The following is a 20,558-nucleotide window of genomic DNA, read 5'->3' on the forward strand; positions in this document are numbered from 1 at the left end:
GACGATGGTTCTTTAAGATATGTTCTGAAAATTATATTCCGAAATTTTTGGTTTCGATCTTGTTTTAGAAACTTTGTTCTAAAAATTTTAAAAATCTTATTCCAATTTTGTTTTTCAGAATATTTATTTCGGAAGTTATTTTTCAAAAAGTAAAATATCATTTTAAAAATACGAAGGAGTGTGCGAATAATTTGTACGGGTGCAGGAAGTCAAAGGCTAAGGCTTTCATGCTCCTTTTGTCTGAAGCATTTTTCATGACTGTGGGCTTGGCAATTACTTTCTGCACTCCATAATTTTCTTCCTCTACCCCATCATTTCTGGAATTTATTTTTTCTGAACACAATAAATAACTTTAGAATTTTATTTTATTTTTTTAAGTCAAACACCCTTTTTTTAAAAAGGAAAGCATTTTCAGGAAAAGTTTTAAGGGGTGGAAGGAGAAATTTGATGAGATGGAGGAAGAAATTGCCTAATTGCTTACATGTTTAATGTTGGCATTATCATGTTAATAGTTTTAGCTTACATGCAAGCATTTTATGTTTATTTCACGTAAAACTTAATTTATAATAATATATGATGTGATATTTCTATTTCATATACACATTCTATGTTTATTTTACTCTTTCACAAATTTATATTTTTACCATTTAAAAAGTTTAATATTATAAATATCATCTTTCAAGTGTTTAAAGAAACAAATACTACACATTTAATTTATTTTCAAGTGTCGTTATATTAACAAACATTCAATTTCAGTCTATACAAATATATTTTAAATTGTATAGTAAAAATAAATTCTAAATTCTAAATTCTGCCATTCAAAAATTTAAAATATGAATTTTATAGCACCCTTTTCATTTTCATGAATTTTAGTAAAAAAAAAGAGAGTAATTTTAGCTTTTAACGCAAAAAAAAATCGACATTTCATTGTTTATGTATCACGTAGTTTAAGTTATTAATTTGGTATTAATCTACAAGGTAAGCTGAGTCTACGATCATATATTCTCCCATACACATCCTAGAATTAAGAGAAAGGTTAGAAACGTACTTTCAAATATATTTGTTTATTAGTAAAAAATTATTGAAAATAATAAAAAATTATTGAAAATAATAAAAATTTAGTATGTCTTGAAATCTCCTCAATGTTCTGTACCGTGACTTGTAGTTTTTAAATTGGTTTAATTAATTAAAAAAGATGACATAATTGTGATTTTAACCCTATTCCGTAGTTAATTAACCTCTGTTTTGGATTTAATCAACCAACTTGTGTACAAGTTCAAAAGTGTCGTGGTGCTAACATCAAATTCGAAACTCTATTACTAGTTATTTCCATTATGCAGAGTTTAATTTTGCGTTACAGCATGTGAAAGGGGAACGAAATCAATCACAGCTGGTGCAGATGAATGAAGCCACCAAAGTATTGCTCATCTCTGACCACTCTCACTATATAAGACCCAAATCTCGCCACCTCCATCACTATTTATTCGCTGTTTCATCGTTTTCGAAACCGAAGACTCTCTTCTTCACCGCGCTGATTGAAACCGAATAGGATTCAGCTGAGAATGGGGCACAGTTCGAAGAAGAAGAAGCGCGGAGGCGGGAGCGGTCGCCGGAGCAAGGGGAGAACGCAGTCCAAAGATCACGCTTCTCAATTTGGCGCCGACGATTACGACCAGCTCTCCGAAGAGATAACCGCAGTGTAAGCTTCTTCTCTAGCTCCAACGCGCTTAGCTATCAGCGTGGATTTGAATTTTATGCAGTTCATGTGTTTTATTCGTTAACATGAAATGAATGCACGTGTTGTTGCTTGTTTAGATGCGCTATTTTCCAAGAAGACTGCAAAGTTCTTCCAGGCTCGCCTCCTCGTATAGTTATTAAGCTCAGGTATTTCTTATGATTTTTTTTTTCTCTTCATGTGATATTATGTTAAATAATTTATATGCAAGTCACTCAATAACATTTTGCCTTTTGTCTTATGTTTTACAATGATGGTTCCAGAATCATATCTATCACGCTTTCTTAGTAGTTGACGGTTTATAAAATCTAACGCTAGTGAAGGTGTATAACACTGATATCAGTCCTTGAAACTAGAAGTTTAATGAGTGATGATATTGACAGGTATTTAGCGACCAAGATGACAATGAATGGTTAAGTTTGGGGACTTGAATGAATTCTTAGACTAATTTGAAACTTTCTTGGTATCAGGGACTAATGTGACAACATTATACACTTTTTGGGATCAATAATGGTGGTTTACTCAATTAAACTTTGATAGTGCATACAAAAACTTTGATATATAAATTAATGTTGCTAATAATGATCTCTCTTGTTGTTTGTTGTTTTCTGCATGAAATTGAACAGGCCTTACTCAAAGGACATGGGTTATGAAGATCTAGATGTTTCTGCTGCTCTTGTTGTCAGGTATGTTTAGTTAATGACCCTTACTTTTTTTTGTTAAGGGGATCTTTGTTGCTGACTCGCTGCCAACTCAATCACCATTTCTTTCTCTTTCTTGCTAGGTGCTTGCCTGGGTATCCTTTCAAGTGTCCCAAGCTGCAGATTACACAGGAGAAAGGGTTATCAGAAGCTGATACTGATAAGCTTTTATCTCTCCTCCATGATCAGGTCGAACACTTGTGCTGTTGTTAGCTTTGTGATCATATTTGTGTCAAGGATGAAATTGTGGTTACTCGGGCTTTGATGCTTCTGGTGCTTAAGAGTACTGTAAGCAAATATAGGCAACCATATCTTGGGGTGCCAAAGTATATAGTAAGGGCAGAGGTTACCTAAAGGTGGATTTGCTACTTGTAATATGCAGAGAGACTGGGAAACCTTGACATATTCTTGAAAGCCCCACCCCTGGCCCCCCACTCCTCCTTGGCCCCATACGTTCCTTTTTGGTCTGGTTTTATGCTTTTGTTGTATCTTGTTGCCCCTCTTGTTGTATTTCTCCTTTTCTTTATCACCCCCACATATATCATAAAAACACAGTACATTTTTGTGATAGCTGCTGGTCTCTCTCTTGTACTTCCCCTCGAGAAGGAGCAAAATGTATTTATGTTTCATTTTCCACTTTGTTCTTGTCCTTCTCAGGCTACTTTAAATGCTAGGGAGGGACGAGTAATGATCTATAATCTGGTTGAGGCTGCTCAGGAATTTCTTTCTGGTATTGAGCCAATTGGCATATCAAATGATTCTGTGAGTTCACTATTCCATATTTTCTGTTTAGATATAATAACTACTGTTATTCTCTGAAGCTTTTTATTACAATAACAGCATTGCTTTTTATTTTAATACAAAAACAAGTTTGATGAAGTCAGTGTAGAACTGTTGATGCCTTTTAATTTCAAAATTAACCAAGAGCCTTTTTTACTTTATTGCTGCTAATGCTTGATCGGAATCTGTTTTATAATTTTTTATATTTTAATTGTGCTTGCATGTAGCTTTTGATGATTCATCTCTAAATCAAGTTATTTTGCTGTTTAAATTGATTATAGCATGTTTTTGTCCTCCATCTGTAGAAGCTTCTACATTCAACTGTGGAAAGCAATGAAGAAATGTTTACCAAGGATAAGACATCTTTAAGTAAGAAGGGTTCCTTTGTTTATGGTTTCATAGACCTTTTCAGTGGCTATGGAGAAACGTGGAGTTGGGGTTTTGGAATGGATGAAACTGCCAGGAAAAGTTCTTCTCTTCCCTTGTCTAATTTAGATGGCTCAAAACAACGCTTTGAGGCTCATGAGAAGAAATTTAGTAGTAAGGAAATGCCGTTAGTTATGCAAGAACATCCTGCCGAATTAGGTACTGTCGAAGAAGTTATTGAAGATAGCAAAAGTAGTTTATCTTTGACTAGTTCAAGTACATCATCAGAGGAGGATTTTGTAGGAAACGATAATGAAGGTGAGAAAGAGGTAATATATGATTTTGTTCTCATAAGTTCCATGTACTGCTTGTTTTATTTAAGTCTATTGTTTTCTTTTGTTTCCATGTCTTCTACATTAATGTTTTGGCTAGGGCAATAATTTTAGATGGACTCATTGTTGTTAAACTATAGGAAATAGAGAAGCATTTAGCCTAAATTGTCTGTTTCTACAACAATGCGATTGATTTATTTATGTTTAGAAAGTAAAGTCAATAGAATAAACAGAGAAACTTTGATATCTTCTAGTAATAAAGATATGATACATGAATAAATAATAAATGTTACTAAACATTTATGTATCACAAAACATGATGGTGTCATTTGCACGTGGTTGATCCACCTGGTGGGGAAGGGTTCGATGTTGTTGTTGTTAGATATGTGAGTTTGATGTTTGAAATCATTGCACAATGAGTTAAAAATATGAAAAAAATGGTAATTTTATAATTGGACGAAATTATTGTATATCTGCATATGTCATCCTATGCCAGGCTTTTGCAGACCTATTCATGTTAGTCTTCATCAGAAAAGCCTTGCCTAGATGGCCTCTTTTACCCAGACCCTACCTGAATTGATAACTTTAGTTTCTTGCAACAGTTCATCAGATAGGTCCAGCTTTGTTCCAATTTACCTAACAAAGATAACTCAACACAGATTTTTATGATGAAATTCCTTGAATTAATGAACTGTGCCTCCTTTCTTTCGGTGGATGGCAAATGTTTCATGTTTAAATGAAATTTAGAAATTATGTCATTGTTACTCTTGGTATTATTGTAATTGGCTTGTATCTCTTTGAGACATTTGTTTGTGTCAAATCCTTCATTTTCTATCTTTACACCTGCAGTATTTTATTGTTGATAAGTATACAACTGAAGATAATGACGGTATTAATGAAAGTGAGTCTCCAAAGGCTCTGCCTTCTGACTTCTTGCCTCATCATCAACCATCTCAAACAATTGAAAAGGATATACTAATGGTAAAATTCTAATTACTGTTGTCAGCTTCACTTCACATGAGAATTCTGCTCAGCATTGATTTGGGTTTCTTCTTTTTTGTATTAGGTTCACATGCTTCGCCTTGTTTGTGCTTCTAATGGATCATTGGCTGACTGTTTGCCACAAGTGGTAACAGAGCTGTATAATATAGGGGTACAAAAAAGATCACCGGTTCATAAAAAATAAAAATATATTATTGCTTTAATTTTTAGATAATGTCTATTCTGCAGTTATCCTAATCCTTTTGAGTTATATTCCCAGATCATTTCTGATTCAGCACGTGATATGGCATCTAAATCACCATCCATTTTTAACAAAACATTTGATCGTGTTTTCCACAAACACCTGGTTGGCAAATCACTGGAACATTTGATCCATTTCTCACCACTATATTTCTTGTTACTTATTTCATCTATATATTTATTGTCTAGGCTTCATCGAGAATATCTCAATTTTGGAACCCTGATCTTGGAGGCTCGAACACAATTTCCCATACTTCACGATATTTGAATGACTTTGAGGAGCTGCGTCCTCTAGGTAAACGAATGTCATGAATTTCTATTTTGAGTTATGTGTATGTATAATTTCTGTTGTAGTTTTACCTTTTTTTTAGATGATTTTGAGTTCTTGCACATTATGTTCCTTGGAAATTATAAGAGGAGTGATTCCAGATATAGCTTTGGAAAAAATAGGGTTAGAGATCTCAGATTAACTAAAGATCAACCGGTTATAGCTCAATCTCACCTTAGAAACCAATTTTGTGAGGAGTCTACTTTCTAAGATGGCATCAAAGCCTATCCTAATAATGATTTTTGGGCATATCATGTCACTCCTTATTAAGTTGCTATCAAACCATCCACAAATATCTAATCTCACACACGAGAAGTCCAGTACTCGATGTGGAAAGTGTGTTGGAGATCCCACATTGACTACAGATCTTACCATATTATAGTATATAAGTGGGTGTAGACCTTATTTTACTAGTCGGTTTTGTGAGATTGAATTAAACTTAAAGTTCATTTTCTAAATTGAAATTTCTGATTTTAGAAAGTAATTCAATTTTTTATACTGTTATTCCTTTTCTTCAAATGTGAGACTTTGGGCTGCAAATGAGTGCCGATGTAACCCTTTCCTGCCCGTCCCTGGAAACAAAAAAAATTAATTTATTACACTTCAGCTGCATCTTTGAAAATAGTGCTTCTTTCTTTTATGACTATCGGATGAAATAGTGTGTTGTCGAGTGGTTAATTAGGTTTTCTCATTTTTACCTAATTTCATTTTTGATCCATCAACTAATACTAATGTGTGAGTGTGTGACTCCCACAATGACAACCAAACATAAATATTGTAAATAGAAGATAATGTTAAAAACAATATCAACAATATCTACCAATATCAAACAATAGCAAAAGTCTATGTTTCCCTAATTAACATAAGACGCGATATATCTAACAAGCTTGAATTTAATCCTCTAAATTTTTAAATTTTTACAACCAAATTCTCCAATCAGTTTTCTTTTCTATTAAACTCTGAAATGATTTTTTTTTTCACCAAATAATTAAAGGTTTAGCACACATATAGGAGAAAAGAATGTTATGAAAAGTTAAAATGCTAGAAATTTGTAGGATATGAATTTAGGGTTGTGAAGGGAAAAGATTTAAAATTTTCGTATTTTGGACCAAATATGAAGTCTCTTTTGGTGGATTTTCAGCAAAATTTTGAATGATTTAAATGATTCAATTCAGAGATTTTGAGAAGAAAATGACATTTGGAGCTTTAAGAATATAAAACTGATAGATGGACTTAATTCAATAATTAAATTAATAGGACTAAAATTTAACAAAAAATATTGGGGACCAGAATTGGACATTGGTTATAATAAAGGGCCTAAAAGTGCAATTAAACCTTTATGTTTCTGTTGTAAAAGTTTTACTTGGCCTTTGAAACAGGTCATGGTGGTTTTGGTCATGTTGTGCTGTGCAAAAATAAACTTGACGGAAGGCAATATGCAGTAAAGAGAATTCGCCTTAAGGACAAAAGCATGCCTGACCGAATACTAAGGTAAACCTTAATGAGCTCGGAAGGAGCTAGTTAGACCCTTGGCAACACTAACTGTTACTCACTTCTGATCTTAATATATATTGTTTAGAACAAATTAGTTGTCCTTTTTCCAAGGCATTTTATAGGTTCTATGAAATATTAAACTCCCTCCTCACCTTGTTTTTCCCTGTTAAATATTGTGAATATGCGTTTGTATCACTAATAACAATAATTCAATGCATGATTATCACAGTAAATTACATTGTAACCATATTGTATAATATTAGAAAATTTTATGCAATTTAATTGTTTTACATCTTCAATTTCTTTTAAGAAAGTGGGTTGGATTGTTCATCTGTTCTTTCTAATTCAATTCCTGCATGCTAAAATTTATGATTAATTTTGAGGTTATGGAACATGTTTTTTGAAGCTGTAAGCAGATTTGTTGAAACTTGATCCTCTTTAGAAGTCTGGGGTTGATTTTTGTTCTGACTTAAAATACGTGATATTTATCGTATGGGTATTGGGAAGTCTGGTTGGTTGTTAAAAGTTTGATAATCTGATAAAAATATTAATTGTTGTGGTGTTTGATTATGTCCTAGTAAACTAATCTTGTTAAGTTGTCAACATTTTCTCTCTTCTTTTTTTTCATAGAGATCAGTGAATTTGGTTTCCTTAATGTATTGTAGTACGTGTGGTTTCATGACACTTTGTTTCCTCACAATTTTGTATTTCATCTACCTGTCTTAGTGGGCCATCTATGATTTTATTGTCACTACAATTATTGTTCCAAGATGCAATGGTATGTTTGGCCCAACTTCAGTTTTACCTGTTAGTTACTTAAAGATAAATTAAAAATTAAGAACTTGAAATGAAAAGTAAAAGTTGTTTGTTAAATTTTACCTTTTTTAGCCTAAATTTGCTTTTAAATTAACGGTAGTTTAATCTTTTTTTAAAAGATTTAATTTTATTTAAAACTACTTATCTTGTCAAATCATAAAACATATATATAAAATAAGATATGCTATAACAATTAAATTTAGTTTTCATAATAGTATTTTAAAATAAAATGTTAAAATACAAATGTTTAATAGTTTTGTTTTTAAATTTTTTAAAAATAATTTAATTCATATTTTTTTAATGATGATGCACAAAGTTGTTATAGCACTTTCAAGTATCCTTTATATTCTTGTATATATTGTGAATGATGCTTTAGAAGTTAACTTGCATTCTTCATCTTCTTCATATACAAAATATTCTACTACATGTACCCAGTTGATACTACCGCTCACAATTATAAAAATTTGAGACAAATAAAATCTCCACAATATTAATAGTAAAAAGTTAAATGGAATCGAACTTTGCCTTATGTAGAAAAGCTGCACATAAGCCACTCCTGCTAACATATATATAAACGTTTATGTTTGACTCAGCTTCTCCTTTGAGGAGAAGAAAATTTAGAAATAAGCTGGCCCAAACACTACTTAATCTTTCTTTCAGTCTCATTAATAATGTTGATTACTGCTTATCCTTTATTCCTTAAATTGTGTTCTCAAAATTAATCAAGCCATGAATAGCTGCATTAACTAGTTTCTCTTGCATCTTTAATCATAGCAAAGGAACCAAGATAAGATTTATTTGATTTATAGATCTTAGAGCCAGAAGAAAGGATGTATAACAGTTTAACAGAAGATGCAGACGGGATTCGTTGAAATAGAGAATGGGAAAAATAATGTCATTTGACTGCTGTCTGTTTTGTTCATTCTTCCATCTTTTCTTCTGTTTTCCAGATAGATCTTTTATTTCCATTTCTTGTTTATCTATTGTGTGAAAATCAGGGAAGTAGCTACACTTTCTCGTTTACAGCATCAACATGTCGTTCGGTATTATCAGGTAGAACTTTCTCCTTTTGTGGCCATTTTTTTACTATTGAAACATTTTCTGTTTCTTGTTTAATTTATTATTTCCTTCTGATTCTGTATTAACTGAATTTTTTGTTATTTTTCAATATAGTAATTTGTTGAGGATACTGCTTTAATTATATTCCAAGAGGATACAGTTTCTGGTAGAGTCAATGAGTAGAGATACATATATAACCTTTCCTTTATCTATCTCCACATTGTATAACCATACAATTTCCAGGCATGGTTTGAAACTGGAGTTTCTGATTCTTCTGGTGATTCTGGTTGGGGTTCAAAGACTACACTAAGCTCTACTTTCAGCTTTACCGCTGCAACTTCCAATGATGTCTTTGGGCATGAGAAACAGCTTGAATCAACTTACCTTTATATACAAATGGAATACTGTCCCAGGTAAGATTTTCAGTAAGTTCTGTTCTTTGCATTCCAATTTATTTGTGGGACCATACTTCAATGATAATAAGCTTGTCAAAAACCCATCCTTTGTGTATGCTTCAAGTCTAGTGTTCGCCCCCTTCTAGGTATGGTAAGGAAATATTATTTAGAAGCATAGAATTGCTCTTTTTTCCTTTGTGCAACAATTTAGGATTTTAAGTCAATTGATCCTTTGATTAATGTTACCCAGTTGACTATATATAAATGATATAATGATATAACGAACAGCCTTTCAGTTTGTGGCTGATTAGAGTCTTGGGAGTTATATTTGCAAATATCATAATTTCCAAAACAGAGATTTTATTCATACTGAATGATACACCAATAGTTGTGTGTGAGCTATATGCATTAAAACCTAATGCAGAACAGGAAAAAGAAACAAATGAATTTAAAGTTAAATCCCACGATCCGAGGAATGTCTAACTGACAAAGGAATGAAATGGTCTTACTTTGTCTTCAAAGGATATAGTCTGTATCTGCAGTTTTCTTAAAATCTCTGATTGACTAGCACAGTTTTCTAGTGCAAATTAATAATGAGTAAAATCAAAGTCTCTAGACAATTTTACTGTCACATATCCTGGCCTCAGCCTAGAATCTTATTGACTCTACAAATAGGTAGGAATGGGAGTAGAGTAGAGACTACGTAGTTCCCAAATTCGTTGGATACTGTATTACACGCAAGCACAAACTCACAAGCCCTCTCATTATTGTTGTATTCACTACATTTCATTCCTTTTCTTTTGTGGGTGGATTTGTCGGATATAAAGGACTCTTCGCCAGAAATTTGAATCATACGATCATTTTGACAAAGAACTGGCTTGGCATTTCTTTCGTCAAATAGTGGAAGGCTTGGCACACATACATGCACAAGGAATAATTCATCGGGATTTAACACCAAATAACATATTCTTTGATGCTCGCAATGATATTAAAATTGGTGATTTTGGTCTTGGTAAGATCCTGATTACATTACATGTTTATTTTCTTTCTCTTTTCTGTATTTTTCAAATATTTACTCTATCTTGCTTATTGTGACAATGGATACCTTCAATGTGTGTGAATGGTGCTTATGAATTTTTCAGAACTTTTTATAGGCCGAGAAATTTGTTTATATATTCTGGTCTTAGTTTGCACGCACAAAGTTTGTTTATCAAAGTTGCATTTCTAATTTTGTGTTTAGGATCAATAGTAAATACCTGCATATATATGCAATTTTTTCCCTGGATTATTATTCTACCTGTTTACACAGCAGTGGCTTACCTTTCTTAGAGTGGAAATAGGCTAGGCCAGACCACACTTTGGTAGGTACCTCTGACCTTCACTAAAGAAATTAAGTCTAACTCTATCCTATTTACTTGTTTTAGGGTGTGTTCACTTGGAGGAGAGGATTTGGGGGAGAGTGAGTGGATGGATTTGAGAGGATTTGAGGGTGAATTTTTTGTTGTTTGTTTGAGTGGATTTGGAGGTAATTGAGAGTGGATTTGGAAGTAAAGTTTATGAGAATTAGTGTAGGATTTGATTGATGTTATAAATAAAAAAAATTGTTTAATGAATAGAAATGAAAGATTACCAAAATACCCCTAATTATTAAAGTAATATAAAATGATAATTATTAATATTATAATTAGTAAAAATTAAAGATTTTAATTAATAAAAATTGAAGATTATTAAAATATATTTAATAGTAAAAATAATATAAAATTATAATTATTAATATTATATATAATTCTAAAAATTATTATAAGAAAAGAAAAAAATAAAAATTAATTTTTAATATGAAAAAATTGTATTATTATTATTACTATTTATTATTATTGTTATAATTATTATTATTTTATTATTATTATTATAATAATTATTTTATTATTATTATTATTATTATTATTATTAAAGCCATAAGAGTAATATAATAAAATTACACCAAATCCCTTCAAATCTCTCCTGACATGAGAGATGGGAGTTGGTAAACAATCCCTCATTTCCATCCGCAGTATCACCCTCATTTCTTTTCAAGCGAACAAAAAAAATCCCGCATTTTCATCTTCTTAAATCCCATCTACAGGGAAATCCGCTGAAACGAACAGAGGATTAGGGCTTTTCTAAGGTCTGGTCTGAATTGCATGAAAGTCTCACCTAACCTACATGAAAGTCTAGTCTGACTTGTTAATCTATTTAAGTTTGTTATAAAACCTTTAAAGGGCCAATGGGATTATTGTACTATTGGCCTCATTAAATTTATTAATAATTACCATTTTCTTATATTATTATGTAATATATTTATTCTGTATATATATTATCCATAATAATGTATATACATGTATATAATATACAATAATAAATGCTTATTTAAACTTATTTTGTAATAAAGTCCTTATACACAATATAAAATTATCTCTATATAATCTTACAAGTTTTATTTTTTAAGTGAGTCAACATGCTCAATAATTAAGAAAGGTAAATAAATGAATAATTTTATATTATAACAATTTTAATATATTAATAATACTAAATATTTGCTTAAATGGACCAATATATATATTGGACATAAAAGACTCTCTGAATAGTGTATGATCTCACATTTTTAAATGCCTGCCTTATTTCCTAAATTAACTTGGCCTGGCCTGGATCTGTGTAAGCCAAGCCGTAGGCCTTGTCGCAGATCTTGAGAAGATATTTTGGATGTGCCAAAACTGATGTGTAAAATTTTTGAAGGTGCTAAATATATAAAATATACTAAAATTAAAATAAATTATTTTACTTATATATATATATATATATATATATATATATATATATATATATATTAAAAAAAAATTGGAGGGGGGCTAAGGTCCCCTCCATGGAGAACAAAGCCCTGCCACTACATGACCTATTTCCACCCATCTCAATATGGTTTGCCTACTTTTTAATTGAAAAATCATATAGAATTATTCCATATAATAGTTTAAACATTCAATTCTGGAAGGGAGTGATGGTTGTTTTTAGATGCAACATCAATTTTTCTACTTTCCCCCTTTTCCAGCCAAGTTCTTAAAGTTAGAGCAGCTGGATCAAGATGTGGGCCACACTGCTGATGCAACTGGAGTTTCCATTGATGGCACTGGACAAGTGGGGACATATTTCTATACAGCTCCTGAAATTGAGCAAGGATGGCCCAAGATTGATGAAAAGGTTCATAGCATTCATCATTATTTTATTCTAATCAGTTGGTTGATTCCTGTTTACATCTATGCACCCATATAATCTGTTGATTTATTCCAAATCATGTGATTCTTGAGTTTATTTGGGTTATAGGCTGATATGTACAGCTTAGGAGTGGTTTTCTTTGAGCTTTGGCACCCATTTGGGACAGCAATGGAGAGACACGTTGTTTTATCTGATTTGAAACAGAAAGGGGAAGTTCCACCAATTTGGATTGCTGAATTTCCAGAACAGGAATCCTTACTGAGGCAGTTAATGTCTCCAGCTCCTTCAGATCGCCCTTCTGCCACAGAACTTCTGCAAAATGCATTTCCTCAGCGAATGGAGTCTGAATTATTGGATGGCAAGTGATTATGACATTTTTTTGTGCATTCTGATACTCTGTATTCTCATATAAAACCTACATATTGCATTGTTATCAGTCAACTAATTCATTTCCTAATCCTATTAGATGAGGTTAGCTATCTATATAATACAACATTTGGTTATAGTTTTTTTCCAAAAATCTGAAACATTTTGAGTGCCTAGGAGTACAAATATAGAAACAATTTGATGATCTTGGTAAGTGCAGTTAATAATGCAAATTAAAATGTCACTATTGGTACAGACTGTTGGCATCTAAGAGTTACATGCCGTTTGGGACTTTTTTTTAAAGTACCTTGCATTTTCCTGAACAACTTTTAATTCTCTATGTTCAGATATCCTTAGAACAATGCAGAAATCAGAGGATACAAGCATATATGATAAAATTTTAAATGCTATCTTTGACGAAGAGATGCTAAGCACAAAACACGTTCGTCAGGTTGGTAGATTGGGATCAGTTGGAGATAGCAGTTCATCCATTCAGTACACAGAATTTGAAACAGAGGTTCGGGATTATGTTGTAGATATGAGCAGGGAAATTTTTAGACAGCATTGTGCAAAGCACCTTGAAATATCAACAATGAGATTATTGGAAGATTGTCCACAGTTTAATAGGTCAATATCTTTTTAATTTATTTTCTGCCTTATGGCAATTGTTTATGAACTTGTCAGCCTAGATATAAGATTTCTCTTTTCGTTCTATTTTTGCTGAGTAGAAATGCAGTTAAACTTCTGACGTATGGAGGAGACATGCTTGAACTTTGCCACGAGTTGCGTTATCCGTTTGTGAACTGGATTATATCTAACCAGGTACTGAATATTTAGCTTAGTTTTATTGTGTTTAAATTTGGCAATTGCATATAAGATGGTCAATCTCTTAATAACTGGTATACCATTAAAGGCAGGAGTATTTTTGGTGGTGTTGTAATGTTGGATTTGTGGATGCAAACTCGTGTAGAGTTATTTGACTATTTCTCTAATATGCTTTTAATAGACAGAAAATAATGTGGTTTGAGTATTAAATTTAATGTATAAACCATGCTTCAAGATTCACTTTGAAATTCTTTTGCATCATAAATTTTTGCATCATAAATTTTTTTAGTGGATTGACGTGGTAATGTAAAATAATGATCATAGAACTTGGTCTTCTATATAATGTGCTTTTGTGCTTGTAAGTGGTAATAACTCTGATGTTGATGGTCTTTAAACACAACGGCTATGGGATTTCTTAAATCCTACTTAAATGGAACTCTGTTAAGATATAGAGTTAGCAAAATGAGTTTATTGTTCTTATGAGTGTGTTTGAAATGTAAATTAAATTGTTCTTCGTAATTTGGAAAATAGAAAATGAATTTATTTAGATCCCATGGACTTTAATGTTCTAGATTTAAGAGTACATTCAAATATGGTGGGATTGGTTTCGATTTGATTTGACATTAAATAGATAAGCTATTTTACCCATGCTAACTTTTTAATTTTATATCGGAGTCATGCCTAATAGCCTAGCTTCACAATGAGAGATGTTATATTAAGGGTAAACAATTAATGTAATAAAATTACATAAAATCAATTCTATGGTATTGTGAGGTTCCAAAAATAAGATTCAATAATCCGATTTTTCATAGTAAGTTCCAAACACGAGATTAAATTTTCAAATCATATAAAAAGAAATCAAACCAATCACAGCACAGCCTAATGCTGTTCGTAAAAATTCTAAATTGAAAATGTCAAAACAAGAATTTTACAGATGCAGTTTTTTTACTTTTCTGTAGTGTTGCTCATATCATCTTTGCCCCATGCAACAGAAGTATAATATGTAGAGGTAGAAGAAATTTTAATATTTGAACTGCATCTAAAAGAAATATAATGTCCTTGGCAGTTTTTCAATTGCTTCTCTATTATTTATTCTGGATTTCTGCACGGCATAAGTATTGAATGTGAAACAAATTTACATGATATGTAGAAATCTTCATTTAAACGGTATGAGATATCATATGTCTTTAGAAGAGCAGTTGGACATTCATCGCCAAATCGCTACCTTCAGGTACTATTCCACATTTTATTTCTGATGAGTTTTTGTTATTGTTCCTTTCTTTTATCGAATCAATTTGAGGGAACTCTACAAATGAGATCTGATCATTTTCCTTTGTTGGGTTTCCTCATGTATTCTATGGTGGTTTGTGATGTTTTTTCATGGAACTTTCCTACAAATCTTGTTGCCTGTTCAAATCATTTCCCTCAGGGGGATTTTGACATTATTGGTGGCACTTCGGCATTGACAGAAGCAGAGGTCATAAAGGTCAAATTTTCTACTGCATATTGTTAGATTTTCTATTTCACTCTGGTTTTGTTTTCTTTTTTATTAAGCTCTGCAAGTCGTTATAAGTAGTTATCAATGATAGCATTATGATGCTCAATAGTTAGCTGTACAACTTGGTTGTCAGTTGAAGCTCAAGTCCTAGATTTCATTCCATGGTAAATAAATTTGTCCTTTTTTATATTGTTTTTGAAATAAAACTTCAGATATGACTATATTGCTTGAAATATTAGTTCTCAGCCATATGAATTTATATTATAATCACTTCACATTTGGATCCCCATGTTTTAGGGAATAGATAATGTATACTATTTAAAGAAGCTTTCCTAATCTAAATATGTGAAGATAATAAATCCTTGTAAACAAGGAAATACATGACTAAGGAAACAAGGAAATAGAAGACATTGAATCTCAAAAGACAGAATCTTCACTGCCCAACATAAAATTTATTCATTCTGAGCTGAAATCCTTCAGACTTGTTTTGTATGATGTTTGACCATTTTGTGGTATACTAAACTTCAGCTTATTTACTAATTGTATTACAGGTCACAAGGGACGTAGTCACTTGTTTTTTTCATGCAGATTCATGTGACATTCATCTCAACCATGCTGACCTTCTGGATGCAATTTGGTCATGGACTGGAGTCAAGGTAGAACACAGACTCAAAGTAGCAGAGGTATGTAGTCTCAGTGATGCAGTCATATGGCCTAGATTATTAAGTTTGTGGGTATCTAGTATAACCATATTTAATTTTCCGAAGCTTCTCTCCTTGATGGGTTCTTTACGCCCACAATCCTCAGAAAGGAAATCAAAATGGGTCGTGATAAGGCGGCAGCTTTTGCAGGTAAGAAAATTTGTAAGGAAATCTTGCATCTTTGGCTACAATTAGTATTGTTGGGTTGTTTTAGTTTCATTTTGTTAACTATAATGTTGAAAGAAAACAGTTTTAAATGAAATTATTCAGTTAATTTTAATACTTTTCAGGAACTGAATTTAGCAGAGGCTAAGGTAAATAGGTTACAGACTGTAGGTTTAAGATTTTGTGGATCTGCAGATCATGCACTCCCCCGTTTAAGAGGAGCTCTTCCATCTGGTATTATTCTTATAGTTAGATTGTAATGTACTATATATGTGAGAGAAGAAAGTTCATTCTTACTGGCAATAGTAAACTGTTGCAGATAAACGTACATTCAAGGTACTTGATGAGTTGTCTGAGCTTGTCAGTCTCCTGAGAATATGGAAGATTGAAAAAAATATATATATTGATGCATTAATGCCACCAACTGAAAGTTATCACAGAGATTTGTTTTTTCAGGTACCATAATCTTATAATTTTTTCTTTTTTCCCCTAAACTATTAAACCTTTGTTATATTTTATCAACACCAAGATTGCATTTTGTAGCAAACACTTCTCAATCCTTATTTGTGATTTGTCTTTTCTAAATATGAACTGCTGGATTGGTCCGGAGACTTGGAGTTGGAGATACTGTGTCTGTATATGAATAGCTTGTATCCCTCAATAACCTTCTTAGGCATTACACAATGATTGAAGATTGAGTAATGCAAAGGCAACATTTATATCTTGCATTCTAGTTTCTACAATTATTTTACGTTGTCTGTATCTATCTGCACTCTTCCAAGCTATTCTTTTCTACCTAGTTTTCCAATTTGGCTTAAATTTGGAGAGAAACAACTGGCTGCCCTCCCTGGTGACTAGTGATGCTACTTGCTATGTAATCTTCGACTGTACTAGTTTGTGTAATCCAATTAAAATTTCAAAAGGATTTTTTAACATAGTGGGTTGAAACCTTCCTTCTACTGCAACTTTGAAAGCGTCCCATGTGGGATTGGGGTTACATGTTTCCCACCATTGAAACCAATTTAATATCTTTCCTTCCAAAGCAATCATCACCAATTGCATTCTTTCTTCTTCAGTTACCTCCTTCAACCGAAAATACCACTCCAGCCTATTTGTCCACCCATAAGCTTCTTCACTTGCAAAGACAGGAACATCAAGTTTCCTCCACCGTGAATGAGAATTCGGATGGCCCCTATCTTCTTCTGCTCGTGGTCCAATTCTTTCATTCACTTTGGATGAGTCGTCAGATGGTTTCCCACCATAAGATATCTTTTCCAAAACTACCGCAAGTCTGCTAATCAAATTCTCGAGCTGTTGGAAACTCTCGTGATGTTCCTTTTCTGCTCTATCATGATCTTGCACTATCTTTTCCAGCCCTTCCAATCTTGATTCCATTCTTGTATTCACCATGTCCCACACAGCTACCACAGGGTCAAGAAAGAAGCTCTGAATACCAATTGATAGAACCACGAAAAGTATAACTGGAAACAAGACTCTGTCATATAAATCTATTGCTTTATTTCCAATTCTGCACCTACAATGTAATAGGCATAGAAAGGGCTTAGAATGTTACAACATATTTTCCTCAGAGGTTGTTCGAGAGAATCTCACTCTCCACAATAATCCTGAACTTTTCCTTCTCTTCCTCCCAAAAAAGCTGCTCACCTAATAATACTATTTATAATAGTTTGTTACAGTTATGTAATTACAACTATACTAACTACCTTCTCTTTTCCTTCTTTTGTAAACTGTATCAAACCTATAAAAAATGATTGAGATTGAACGAACTTATCTTGATTCAAGTGCCACATAACGAACAATTAAAATTATATAAGGGTATAATAATTTCATGATGCTGCTCGCTTATGTCATTTTGTAAACCATAGTCTGCTTGTTAATAAGTGATATAGTGGTCCCACGTGATTAAGGACCATTAGGTTTTGAATAAGTCCATCGTATTATTAGGAAACGCTAGCTAGATATCTGCATAGTCAGTTTTACAGTTTTCTATACTTCTGTAATGCTATTTAATAGCCTCAGTTATTATCCAGTGGATAGTGAATAAAACTTGATATTCTATTTTCATCTTTTATATTCACAAGTGTCCAACACTGCTTGGGTTATACTGGAAAAGAAATGAAACAGTTGTTATAAAGGATAATTAATCAGAACTAAAGACGTATCAAACTGTTGGTATGGAGTTCAACTTGTCGAGTAATAATTATCAGTCTAGGCCTCTGGTTATATTGTTTTATATGAAAGAAGAATGAACTTGAATCCATCAATCAACGAGTCAGTTTTTATTATCCACCTTTGTTTATTTCCTCACTTGGTTTTCACTAGTGTTTTCAACATCTAGCATTCCATGTGAAAAAGATCATCAAGATATCTGTTGTGTATATTTTTATGAAATTGTTATAATTAGGAAAACCATGGAATATTTGTGAAAAAGGTTATCAATGTTCCATAAATTTTGCATTTTTTCTTGATAAAGAACTGGGTACATTTAATTTTTAAAATATTTTTATTACTTGACGGTTCTTTGGAATTGCATATCATGGATAAGAAAGGCTAGAATATGTGTTAGTGATTCTGATGAAGTTGAACTTGTCTTGGAAGGTATACTTAAGGAAGGAGAACAGTCCTGGATCTCTCTCTGAAGGTGCCTTGCTGGCTGTTGGTGGTCGATATGACTACTTGCTTCATCAGCTGTGGAGAAGTGACTCTGTAGGTTATGCTCACACTTTTTTTTTTCTGATTGACCTTGAGATGGCTTGTATATTCTATCCTATTTTTCTTTTTGTATTTCTCTGAATGTTAGACATTTTAGAATGTGCAATAATCATGTGTGCCTATGCATTAACAATTATAGAATTCAATTTCAATTTGCTTGAATCACAAATTGTGCTATTTATAAACTTGTCATGCTTAAACTCTTTGGCCTGAATTTGAAAAAGCACCAACACCTCTTGTTCAGGTTTGTCCTTCATGCTCCAGATATATATATGTATTGATCTTAACCTTTTCCAAAACTTATGATGTCAATGATCTGTTACTGATGATGTCTTATGTTTCACTTGCATGTGCTTCAGTTTTGACGTGTTTGCTTCTTGCAGTTCTAGACAACTTAAAGTTTCTTTTCACTGTGAGTTTTATATTGTTTCTTACATGTCTTCTCTGCTATCTAGAAAGGAAATCCTCCCACTGGTGTGGGGACTAGCATTGCACTGGAGACAATAATTCAGAATTGTCCTGTAGATATCAAGCCCAATAGGTCATTGTCTTTCAACTTACACTTTCCTAGGTCATGTTATTTTAACATTTTAATAAATCCTTGACACTTGGGTTATTATCTTTTCAGTTACATTTTTAATTTATAGATTAACACATGCAGACCATAGATAAAGCTTGATTAGTTGGTTTTCCTCAACTGTTTCAGAAACGAAGGCACCACCAATATTCTTGTCTGTTCTAGAGGTGGAGGAGGTCTCCTGGTGGAGCGCATGGAGCTAGTTGCGGAATTATGGGAGGAGAACTTTAAGGTTGAAATATCCAATCAATTATAATCTGCTTATTGTTTTTTTTATTTTATGAATTGCTTCTGTTCACTCATGTTTCATATCATCAGGCTGAATTCGTTCCTACCCCTGATCCCAGTCTTACGGAGCAGTATGAGTATGCTAATGAACATGGTATCAAATGCCTTGTCATCATCGCAGATACAGATTTCTCCTTGACAGATTCTGTTAAGGTAATGTTCTCTGCAATTCAATTCTCAAAGGGTGGTTCTATAGCGATTTTATTGATCTCAGGGACTGTTGCATTAAAAGAATTCTGTTACATGACTTCCTACTTCATGTAAAACCTCAGACTTTGTGTGTGTGTTAGCTATGCAAACTGAACTAGGTCATTGTTCTAGCTATAGATACAAATAATTCTGCAAGGAAGAAGTTATGTGCAGTGCTAACTAATTTACTTATGGCCTCCAGGTTCGACACCTTGAACATAAGAGGGAGAAAAGTGTGGAGAGAAAAAACCTAGTTAAGTTTCTATCGGATGCCATGGCAACACAATTTAGAAATCCCTCCATTTGGATTTGATCGAATGTTAACAGAAATGCAACTGCTTTGCCTTCAACATTAATAGAGGGAGTTTTTACATACTGAATATTTTCGGCAATTGTACATTATCAACGTGGATGCCTTCCATTTTTCACTTTTCAAAATGTAGAACTGTAGAAGAGAATTCGTGTATATCAGTTTTGCAGCTGTCACCGCCCTTCCCTCTCTTCCCTTGTGCATGGTTGTGACTTCCAATGATGTAAGTATGTACATAGTATATGAGTAGTTGTAATTCCTTTTGTGCTTAAAAAACCCTGTAAATAGTGGCTATTGATGACCCATTGTAACTTTTTTTTTCCTTTTTACATTACATGAGTATTTTAACCTTTGGTTTTTATGAAATGAAACTGAATAAGTGTTTGATACTTATAGAATGATTAGATTTTCA

General features: G+C 32.6%; 1 protein-coding gene across 5 annotated transcripts; it reads left to right on the forward strand.

The window, feature by feature from the left end:
- The first annotated feature begins 1,296 nt into the window (after positions 1-1,296).
- Positions 1,297-20,537, forward strand: GCN2 (protein kinase family protein). Of its 5 annotated transcripts, none has more exons than XM_047305317.2 (29): positions 1,307-1,699; positions 1,816-1,884; positions 2,362-2,421; positions 2,520-2,625; positions 3,094-3,198; positions 3,522-3,911; positions 4,764-4,895; positions 4,981-5,067; positions 5,176-5,262; positions 5,346-5,451; positions 6,864-6,975; positions 8,793-8,847; positions 9,097-9,266; positions 10,076-10,260; positions 12,331-12,479; positions 12,603-12,852; positions 13,208-13,487; positions 13,589-13,682; positions 14,836-14,916; positions 15,115-15,171; positions 15,735-15,866; positions 15,951-16,034; positions 16,175-16,283; positions 16,369-16,505; positions 18,669-18,776; positions 19,238-19,323; positions 19,489-19,591; positions 19,678-19,800; positions 20,039-20,537. In XM_047305317.2, the coding sequence occupies exons 1-29, from the start codon at positions 1,563-1,565 to the stop codon at positions 20,147-20,149; spliced, it is 3,705 nt and encodes a 1,234-aa protein (XP_047161273.1). In that variant the 5' UTR covers positions 1,307-1,562; the 3' UTR covers positions 20,150-20,537. The 5 variants fall into 5 exon arrangements, with proteins under 5 accessions (XP_087965175.1, XP_087965174.1, XP_087965173.1 ...); XM_088109046.1 differs by lacking the exons at positions 1,307-1,699; positions 1,816-1,884 and adding exons at positions 2,023-2,118; positions 2,206-2,248; XM_088109047.1 differs by lacking the exons at positions 16,175-16,283; positions 16,369-16,505 and having other exon boundaries at positions 1,305-1,699.
- The last annotated feature ends 21 nt before the right edge of the window (positions 20,538-20,558 follow it).

Source organism: Vigna umbellata, chromosome 3 (assembly GCF_029865625.1).
Source record: "Vigna umbellata cultivar VRB3 chromosome 3, Vumbellata_1.0, whole genome shotgun sequence".
NCBI classification, from domain to species: domain Eukaryota; kingdom Viridiplantae; phylum Streptophyta; class Magnoliopsida; order Fabales; family Fabaceae; genus Vigna; species Vigna umbellata.

What these genes read in the sequence shown, in the direction of transcription:
- GCN2 (XM_047305317.2), top strand. Translation starts at nt 1,563, where the DNA reads ATGGGGCACAGTTCGAAGAAGAAGAAGCGCGGAGGCGGGAGCGGTCGC. An exon ending in TGAGGAGCTGCGTCCTCTAG is followed by an intron (nt 5,452 to 6,863) that starts GTAAACGAATGT and finishes CCTTTGAAACAG; the next exon opens with GTCATGGTGGTTTTGGTCAT. An exon ending in CAGAAGCAGAGGTCATAAAG is followed by an intron (nt 15,172 to 15,734) that starts GTCAAATTTTCT and finishes ATTGTATTACAG; the next exon opens with GTCACAAGGGACGTAGTCAC.